We start from the raw sequence: 10,846 nt of genomic DNA on the forward strand, positions 1-10,846 counted from the left end.
TGATTAAATAAACCTGTATAACGACTTCATACATTTTTATGATAAAAGAAAACGCAAAGCTCTTGCATAATAAACTTACATGTACATTCGATTTATCATGTTGCGATGACTTTTTGTAAAGTTTGAACATGAATCAATTTATCTGTGCGAGTTAGGATTTTACACCTACAATGTATGTATGCATGCTGAAATGAAATGAATTGTTTTTATTTTTTGATAATTGTCATATAAATGAAAGAAGTTCAGGTGGTTTAAAACCTAACAGGCTTTAATAATTAATAATAATATTATACATGTAACGTACAGTGATCTGAACACGCTCACCGTTGCTTAGAGAAATTCTACCATGTCACTAGAAACGCTACATGTGGCTCTCTAGCGAAGCAGTAGAAATTCCTTACGAACTGTTCGCTACACTTCCTACGCTCAGAAAAGCTTCGTTCCGAAGCTTAGCATGGATCTTCTCTGATTTTTGGCACCTCTTCGGCAAAGGCATCCGCCCTTCACGACGGCAACCACTCTCGTCCCCGGACGAATCCTCGTCCGTACATGGAAACAAAGTCCCAGAGATATTCTATCTGAAGCAGGTCTCCCACCAAACATCAGTCACTACCCTGCCACGATTTTGTAACGTGCAGTGGTTTGAACACGCTTGCCTTTGCTTTTGCGTGATCAAGAGAAATCACCACAAAAAAAAAAACAAAAAAAAACTAGCTCAAGAGCGAGGCAGTAGAAGTTCCCTGTATAAATGCTAACAAGTCGATATTACATATATTTAACGATATTGTGCTTCCATACCATACGCAGGTTTAAATGTCCAAGTCAGCCGTTGATTGTGAAAGTCAGCCCTTCTCGCAAAAGTCCATTAGGAATACTTTAGTTAAGCATTCCAAACAATAAAAATGGAAAAAATTCAGCTCAAATCGTGTCCATATCCCCTTAATACTGCATCACTTATGAGATAATATCAGTGAACTATAATTTAATTTTACTGAGAATTAGAAATAAGGACGCGCACAAGTTCAGTAGTTGGTATATAAGTAGATTACAGGTGGAAGAAGAAGAGCCTTTATCAAATCATATGTAATAAACAATGTAATTTACTGATTTTTCCTTTCAAATAGGAACATTCTATTTCTCTGTTAGTGTTAATTACAAATAATTGTTTCTAGACAGGGAAATGTTTATGAACTTCAGATGAAGGAGCTTTCAATTTTACTGTCCTCGGTTTGCTCGGCAAACCACTGCCTACTTTCCAGACTACTTAGAATGAAATTGTGATAAATTTTCACCCTCTCTGGACAGACAAATAACTCTTCCTCAGCCTTAAAATCGACAGCTTTATGTTCTCCTTCAAATATACGATCTTTTCTCGATTCCTAAAAAAGCTTCTTTAACAAAACGAATAAAGCCTTCGGAGAGTATGGTACTTTTCATTAGATCCAAGGGGCCTCCGTGGCCGAGTGGTTGGAGCATCGCGCTCAAATATCATACGGCTATATCACTTCTGGTCGGCATGGGTTCGAATACCGCTCGCACAGGTAAGAGAGATTTTCCAGTTTATTTTTGGAAGGTCGGTGGTCTCTTCCCAGGTACATTGTATCTGGGTTCTTTCTTCTACCAGTAAAAACTGGGCGCCACCAGATGACTGAAAAATTGTTGAGTGTGGCGGAAAACAGCAAAACAAATAAACGATCCCGATAGTTTCCGAAGCTATACGATAAACGATTTTGACGATTAACGGAAAACCTGATACACACAATACACGATAGACCTGATAAACGGAAAACACGATAGAAAATGGAAAACCTGATAAACACGAAACGATAGGATACACGCACGATACGATAGGATACACACACGATAGGAATGTCAAAAAATAACGTTGCAGGTACTGTACAACCAATGAATCAATGTTCGCCGAGTGGGACGTAAAAGAGTGTCCCATATAAGGACCACTCTCGTGTCAACGATCACAAGCCCCTGGCACGCAAAAATGTCGTTTCTTTGGTTTTTCAATAACAATTAGACTCGTACCACCTTCACACTCACGGATTTTTCTTACGAGTCCTTACGGATCTCCGACTCGTAGTCAATCGCAAGTATTCGTAAATCACTCGTCGGTATCCGTTAATAAGTCGTCACAACTCGCACACACTCGTAAGGATCCGTGAAAGTAGGGACAAATTTTTTGACATGTCAAATATTTTTCCACGATTGTCCACGGATTTCATTTTCTGTAAATAACATGTAACAATCCGTAAGTATCGCAAGAACACGTAAACTGCTCGTAACAATCCGTAAAACACTCGAAAAACCCGTGAATGTGAAGGTACGAAATGCGAAGGTACCATTACTGGGAGCCGTCAGGGAAACTCAAAACTCAACAAAACCGATCAAATTTTATTGCAATTGGTTGTCGTTTGTCGTCGTGCGTTAACAATTGAACATTTTTAACTTCTTAATACCTACCAGTTCAATTCTTTTCAAATTTGGTATGAAACATATTTGAAACAAGGGGGTTAGAAATTGTAAATTTCAGGATTCCTGCACCCCTGGGGCCTTAGGGATGGGACAAAAACTACCCAAAATAGACCAATTTTCAAAAATCTTTTTCTCTAGAACTGCACATGTGTAAGAAAAACTAAATACTTAGTAATGTAGAGCAGGAAGGCCTTTACCAAAATTGTAAATTTCATGATCCCCAGGGTAGGGGTTCTGACCCCAGGGCGGGGCCAAACTTGGTATATAATGTTTATGTGTAAAACACTTAAATAACAACTTCTTTAGTGCTATTGATACTAAATTGAAAGTAAATAGATATTTAGAAAGAACAGGTAGTCCTTTACCAAATTTTTAAATTTGATTATTCCAGGGGTAATGGTTTTGGTATCAGGGTAGGGCCAAAATGGTCACTATTAAATGAGTGAAAAATAGACATTTTTAACTTCTTGATAAATATCATTCCTATTCTTTTCAAATTTGGTACAAGGGGGACAGAAATTTTAAATTTCAGGATTCTTGGGTCTTAGGGGTGGGGCAAAAACTGCTCAAAATAGACCAATTTTCAAAAATCTTCTCTAGAACTGCACATGTGTAAGAAAAACTAAATGCATAGTGATTTAGAGCAGGAAGGCTTCTACCAAAATTGTAAATTTCATGATCCCCGGGGTAGGGGTTCTGACCCCAGGGCGGGGTCTAACTTGTTATATAGTGTTAATGTGTAAAACACTTAGATAACATCTTCTTTAGTGCTATTGATATTAAATTAAAAGTAAATAAATATTTAGAAAGAACAGGTAGTTCTTTACCAAAATTGTAAATTTGATGACCCTAGGGGTAGGCGTTTTGATATCAGGGTGGGGCCAAAATGGTCAGTTATCAAATGTGTGAACAATAGACATTTTAAACTTCTTTTTGATAACTAACAGTCCAATTCTTTTCAAATTTGGTATGAAACATATTTGAAGCAAGGGAAAATAAATTGTAAATTTCAGAATTCCTACAACCCTGGGGCAGGGCTACATGTAAAACTGCCCAAAATTGACCAATTTTCAGAAATCTTCTTCTCAAGAACCACACACGTGAAAGAAAAACTAAATGCATAGTGATGTAGAGGAGGAAGGCCTCTACTAAAGTTGTAAATTTCATTATCCCCGGGGTAGAGTTTCGGACCCCAGGGCGGGGCCAAACTTGGTATATAGTGTTTATGTGTAAAACACTTAAATTACATCTTCTTTAGTGCAATTGATATTAAAAGTAAATAGATATTTAGAAAGAACAGGTAGACCTTTACCAAAATTGTTGATACCTATTATTCCAATTCTTTTCAAATTTGGTATGAAACATATTTCGAACAACGGGAACTGAAATTGTACAATTTAGGACTCTTGCACCCCTGGGGCCTTAGGGGCGGGGCAAAAATTGACCAATTTTCAAACATCTTCTTCTCAAGAACCGCACACATGTAAGAAAAACTAAATGCATAGTGATGTAGAGCAGGAAAGCATCTACCAAAATTGTAAATTTCATGATCCCCGGGGTAGGAATTCTGACCCCAGGGCGGGGCCAAAATTGTTATATTGTGATAATGTGTAAAACACTTGAATAACATCTTCTTTAGTGCTATTTATATTAAATTAAAAACTAAATGGATAGAGCAGGTAGTATTTTACCAAAATTGTGAATTTGATGATCCCCTGAGTAAGGGTTCTAACCCCAGGGTAGGGCCAAACATAGTATTTATGTGCAAGTTTGCTGATATTGTATAAAATCTAAATGCATATTTAGGAAAAGCAGAAAAGGGTATACAAAAATTATGAATTTCATAACCCATGGTTATGACTTTAGGATGAGTCCAAATTAGTCGTATCGTTTGATGTTTTAATTTTAATGCACCTATTATTCAAAGCTTTTCATCAGTGTATGCACTTTGAGGGCAGCAAAGTTTTAAGAACACATCTTGTTTTATACTGTTGCTGAACATTGGAATTTAGCTTAGATATTCAGAACAGGATTTTTTTCTTCTAGATTTCATAGCCCATGGAAGTAGTGATACTTTTTCACTAGTACTCAGGTGACCGATAAGGCCTGTGGGCCTCTTGTTTAATTAACCGCCGTAAAATTGCTTAATCGGCGTTAAACTCAAAACAAGCAAGCAATCTAAACTTGTTACGCAAATAGTATACTTATTATGAATTATGTTATCTAGGCAATTTGATTATGTTTTTGTTTTTTTTTAGAAAAAAAATCCAAAAAAAGGTGATATAAATTTTATTACGGGACCCCTTTAGAAGTAAGCCATTTAAGGTATCACGCCGTTAATTATTTTCACTATTTATTACTATGGATGAAAAAAATCATTAAAAATCAGTTTGCAGATTGAAGCCGAATAACGCAGTCGGAAATGTTCTATGGTACTGAACTGGCCACTGTTAATAATGAATAGAAACAACTCGTCTATGCGTATGCCTGGAATTTTTTTATTAAGTCAATGATTGGCATCATGTGACTTCCTCAACTTCATACGATATACTGTAATAAAACAAAACAATAATTGTAAACAGTGAATTGATACTGACAACACATACGATCATGTATAATAATAATTCAAACTATCCCAAAACTGATTTCAACACAGAAAATTGCTGTTTATAACAGACTGCACCAAACAAATAGTACTCCGATATAAATTACAATAAATATAAAGAACATCTGTAGTGCACAACAAAACAGCGTTATTGCCCCTGAAGTTACAAAAAGTTTGAGTGCAACTAGTTTGCACCTTATGAGCAAATATAATCTACACATGGTCTTACTATATGTCATATATATCTTTATACAAATGTACTATCATTGAATTATATTGCACAATACTGTTATTCTGTAAACATAGTTTGCATAAATATTCGGGACATGAACTACGTACACATGTGTTTACTCAGAGAATATACTTTATACACTGTATCAGTTCAAATGATACATGTTTTCAAACAAATCTATGGAATGTGCTAGTGTTCATCATTGTCTTGCCGAATAAGTAGTTTCTCTAGGAAACAGCAGTTCAGCACAATGTCCAGCGAAACAGGAACATACCCACATTCTTCTCAGCGAGCTCGTGCATACACAAAAATATATGTACCCTTGAAACTATGACGTAACAGCAGATAACGTACAGATTGGCGCAAAAATTTAAATGTCGAAATTGGCTGCTACAGGTACTGAGTTCAATTGACTATTAAGTTCATTTTGATTGGAGAATTACCGATGTGATACCTTTAATTGGCTGTTATATATTATCCCAGGTAATAATTTAAATCGATCATAAAATGATCATTTCCAGAATATATATACAGTAATTCATTATAAGTTTTATTGTCATTCATTGTATTTAAAATATGCAATTATGTAATACCATCTGTGATACAAACTAAGATATAAAGTTGTGATGATAAAACACGATACATGTACCATCTGTTATACAAATTGAGATACATTTGATATGATACAATCTGTGACGAGCATGTTATGTCATCATTTTATATGTTGCTATTATCTGAATAAAGAATAAGAAAATTCATAGGAATGGTGAATGTAACAGGTTTAGAGGTGTGAAAAGCACGTTAAATTTCATATCGTTCACAAATAATCACCATTTCAACACGTTAAATTAGTTCCGCCATCTTGCTCTCGGCAATGATTCCCAAGAGTTTTGAATTATGTTGTATTTGACCATGAAGACAATTAAAACGCCAATCTGTGTACGACTTATTCAGTTTGGAAAGAGATGTAATACATTTTTCTTTCTGCTGTACCTCCCGATAACAAAGAAACATTAAGAATAACGTGTATGATTTATCATACATTGTGAATTCAGGAACTATAGAGTTACGGACATCGTTCTCGAGTACCTTTGGGAAAAAACTACCACCTCTATCCAATTCCACCCCGCGGGAATAATAGCTTCGCATTAGGTCTGTAAAACTACAAGACGGTTTGCTTACATCGGATAGTAGAGACGTTGTATAAAATACATGTCCATTTAAAAAGCTTGTGGCAGGTAGTTTCTTGAGAACGGCTGCTAGGAGCTTTATCGCATGTTTAAATTTTCCTTGACAGTACCATAATGTAGCTAAATAAAGAGCTCCGGATGCATCGGAATGACGTGCCAAAATAAATGCTGCTTCTGCGGTCAGTAAACACTCTGTAAAACCATAGAGTAAGTATTTACCATACAGTATAACCCCTGCTCTTCTCATCAAAAGAGAGAAAAGGTAATGAAGCACCGCGATTTTTATATTGTCCCTCTCATTCGCTAAAAGATGAATGACTTTCAAAACGGACAGCATGCATTCATGGTACGTTGTGTGGTGTCCCTTCACGTGTAATAACGCAGACGACAGTGCAAGCAATTTTCTGAGAGTTGTTGGTGCGTTTTGCTGTAATGTTGTAGGATTTGTTACAGACAGGAATTCCAAGTAACACAACACACCATAGGCTCCAGATTGGAGGATTTGCAAGAGTTTCTCCTCAATTTTGCACTTTTTCTCTACAACTCTTTTCTTTAGAAAAAGATTACATTCAGGAATAAAATAATTGGGACACACTCCTTTTTTGAGAAATAACAGAAGTCGTGTTAAACAAATCCAAAGGCAGTGAAAAATATTGCTTGGAATCCAAAAGTCAGAGTGGATATCTTCCAATACATGGAACAGAACTGTCTTCAAATGGTAAGAGCAAAGTGTATCGTGAGTTTCGTCGCATATATTAATTTCAAAATATATTAGAATTTTTAATAATCCATAGCAACAAAATTGCACGTGATTTAGTGAATGAACGATATGTTGTTCAAGGACTGAAAAAGACTTGAGCCATTGAATACCCTTGATGTCACCTTCAGGAGGACCTTTGGCAACCATATGCATGACAGAGATATTTTTCTCTAGAACTTCTGATTTAACGTTGTTCCAAAATTTCGTCCGAAAACGTCTTAAGAATTGATTTGAAGAAATCGGATCGATCGGGAGAGCATGACACATGTCGAATCCTGTTGGGTAATTCGTTGTAATACATGGCCCATCATTTCTTGCATCAAAGTTTTTATTTATTACATTTTTCACTCTCACGCTCAAATATCGAATTCTAGAAAAACACACACTCTCATTGACGGTTTTTGAAGAATAGTACAAATATGGTAGCAGCTTGCAGAAGCCTGGTTGGCAGTCTGCATCAATCGCTATGAATGCACATTTTGTATTTGGGCACCCTTTGCAATGTATGACAACATTCAGATTTAAGCATGAAAACAATACATCAAGATCACTCCAGAAAAAATTGAACCCTTCACTGTTACTTCCAGAAATATAATCCCGAGTATGGTATGCGACGCTTTTCACTTCCTGATACACTTCCATAACGTCTCTCCGCATTTGAACTTCATCTTCTGTGCCTACGACTATTTCCAGACATTTCCAAAGTTCCTCCGTATCTTTGATAAACAAACTGTGGTTTTCAGAAGTCAGTTCTACAATATACATTTAAACCAACTATTAATTTAAATTCGTTATTGGCACAACGCATCAACATGTACATGTAATGGTTATTGCCCAAAAGTAAACTATGATAATAATATGACACGATCTCGAGCAAAGAATAAGTCTTCCGTTCGATATTGAGATGATCAAACTCGATTTTTTCCCATATCCTTCAACGGCCGGAGATTTTAATGACAATGCCGCTGAAAAAAGGGGGATCGTAAAAACACTCCTTTGAAATATGAACCCCTGTGTCAATACACTCTGCATCAAGGAAAAGCATAATATTTTAAAACAAGCATTCTGAGAGTATTGCATGGCAATACATAGTCCCCTACCGGTTGCCAAAATTATTGTACCGCAACAATATTCAAAGTTCATTATGTAAGTTATGGTAAAAGGGAAAATTGGGGACCCAGGATAGGAATGGGTGGAAATCAACTACTAATCGAGTGGAGATTAGACCAGGAAAAAAGACAAATTTATAATTAGGTTTAGGTCTTTAACCAAGTCAATAAACTGTGAGATGTAGGTGATCATGAATAATTTACCTATATTGTAGTATTACTATGCTAGAAGTTTTAATGAGTGGAGTATTCTTATATGTACAGAAATAAGAAACTTGGATGTAAACTAACAATTCATGCTATTTTTCTAAGTCCAAGGACCATAACTAAATGGACAATTAACGCACCGAGATGAAATTCGAACTTAATCTGTAACTTGTTATGGCAAAGCAATGTACCAAATATCAAATGAATATCTGCAAGCACAACAAAAAAGAAGTCTGGAAAACTGATAATTCATGCAATTTTACTAAGTCCAGGGGCCATAACTAAGTGAAAAATCAACCGACCGGGACCCAATTCGAACTTGATCTGTAACTTGTTATGGCAAAGCTATGTACCAAATATCAAACGAATATCAGCAAGCACAACAAAATAAAGTCTGGAAAACTGATAATTCATGCTATTGTTCTTTAAGTCCAAGGGCCATAACTAAGTGAAAAATCAACGGACCGAGACGAAATCCGACCTTGATCTGTAACTTGTTATGGCAGAGCAACGTACCAAATATCAAATAAATATCTGCAAGAACAGAGAAAAAGTGTGGAAAACTGGACTGACGGACGGACAGACAGACAGACGGAGCGCAAACATAAAGTCCCTTTCGACTTCGTCGGTAGGGGATTAATAATGATCATCGGGATCAGCTACCATTGAGTTTTGTCTTTCTTTTGATGCCTGGATTGTGTGTGTGTCTATTTAGTAGAACGTATACCGGTCCAACTTTGAAGGGTATGCAAACGCAGAGACTGCTAGATGTTTTTTCGCGTTTTTCAAGATATATCTATAGAATTGGACAGAATAGAAAAGGACCGTTGTAATTTTAACAAATGCAACACAATCATTCACGACTAAATAGTTTTGTTAAGATTTTGAAATGGACATTTTCAGCCAAAGATGGGAGGGAGTTTTATTGTGCCACACCTGCTGTGACACGGGACCTCAGTTTTTTGCGGTCTCAACCGCCCCATTTAGTTGCCTCTTACGACAATCAAGGGGGTACTGAAAACCTATTCTAACCGGGATCCCCACGGGACCCGATTTAGTGAATTCGACATGTTGCGCATGCTTATATGCTCTAATTTGTTGAAAGTGTATCGCATCGAAAGTATTTCCTAATAGAAGTTTATTTACCTATACTGAATTGATATTAAGCTAAATAAACCAAGCAACACTTGTTTTCTAAACAAAACAGAAAAATGTATGTTGATGTTTAATTCCCCTCGGCCTCTTATTTAAGGGACTGACCTCTAAAACTTGATGTGGTCGAGTAGGTCTCGTCATTATTTACAACTTTTGTTTAACATAATGTTTTTAGTTTTCAAGATAGAAAGGATATTCAGTTTTAAGGGTCATTCCCTGAATTCCTTAAAAGGGAACTTAAGACCAAATTTAAGGATGACATATTGTCTTGAGTCACATTCTAATTAATTCATATTATATAATGCTTTACAAAATATTTTTCGTTTAAGAGATAGAAGGCATAAAATTTCATACATTATTCCTCCTTAAAATCCCTTATTATGTAATCAATGTTCATTTCGCTGGCATTAGCAATTGCAAAACGTCAAAACCAACAACGTTGCTTCAATGATGCTTAACAAATTCTTCTTAGTTTTTGAGATATTCAGAAAATACATCTGACCCATCTCGGTCCTTTATTTGAAAGGCTGTCCCCTAAAACTTGATACGGTGTAATAGGTCTCGTCATTATGTACAACTTTTGTTCTATGAAAGGTGAAGATAACAAACATCGATCAATCTCATAACTCCTATAAGCAATAATAATACAAAATAGAGAATTGAACAAACATGAACCCCTTGACAACGGTATACCAATGATGACATCAGTTGTATATATTGGGTTCAAACTTCGAATGAATACCTTAGGGGCTAAGTGGGCCTCTGAATAAGAAATCCTGTTAACCCATATGAAATTTAGTAGCCCACACATATCATGAAATTGAATAACATGGTTTTTTACAAGAAAAAAGAAACACCAGGTCACATTGCAATTTATTTTAAAAAATTAAAATATCAATATTTAAATTCTGTTTCCTTCCCCGTAATTCTTTTAAATACCTCTCTCATTTCGTCAACCTAGCAAAAAGATCAGAGTTCATGGACTTTATATGATATTCGCGGCGTCTGACTTTAACACACGTTTCTTCAAACTTTTAATGTGATTTCAAAATTTCTCAGCTTTACGATGCTGTCAAGTTTATAACTTGGAAATGCTGTCACAAC

General features: G+C 35.9%; 1 protein-coding gene across 1 annotated transcript; it reads right to left on the reverse strand.

Annotated features, from left to right (window-relative positions):
* Positions 1-4,962: 4,962 nt before the first annotated feature.
* On the reverse strand, positions 4,963-8,036 carry LOC125648704 (uncharacterized). Its single transcript, XM_056166025.1, has one exon. It carries the CDS (start codon positions 8,034-8,036, stop codon positions 6,165-6,167), a length of 1,872 nt encoding a protein of 623 aa, XP_056022000.1. The 3' UTR covers positions 4,963-6,164.
* Positions 8,037-10,846: the final 2,810 nt, after the last annotated feature.

Source organism: Ostrea edulis, chromosome 5 (assembly GCF_947568905.1).
Source record: "Ostrea edulis chromosome 5, xbOstEdul1.1, whole genome shotgun sequence".
Taxonomy (NCBI): domain Eukaryota; kingdom Metazoa; phylum Mollusca; class Bivalvia; order Ostreida; family Ostreidae; genus Ostrea; species Ostrea edulis.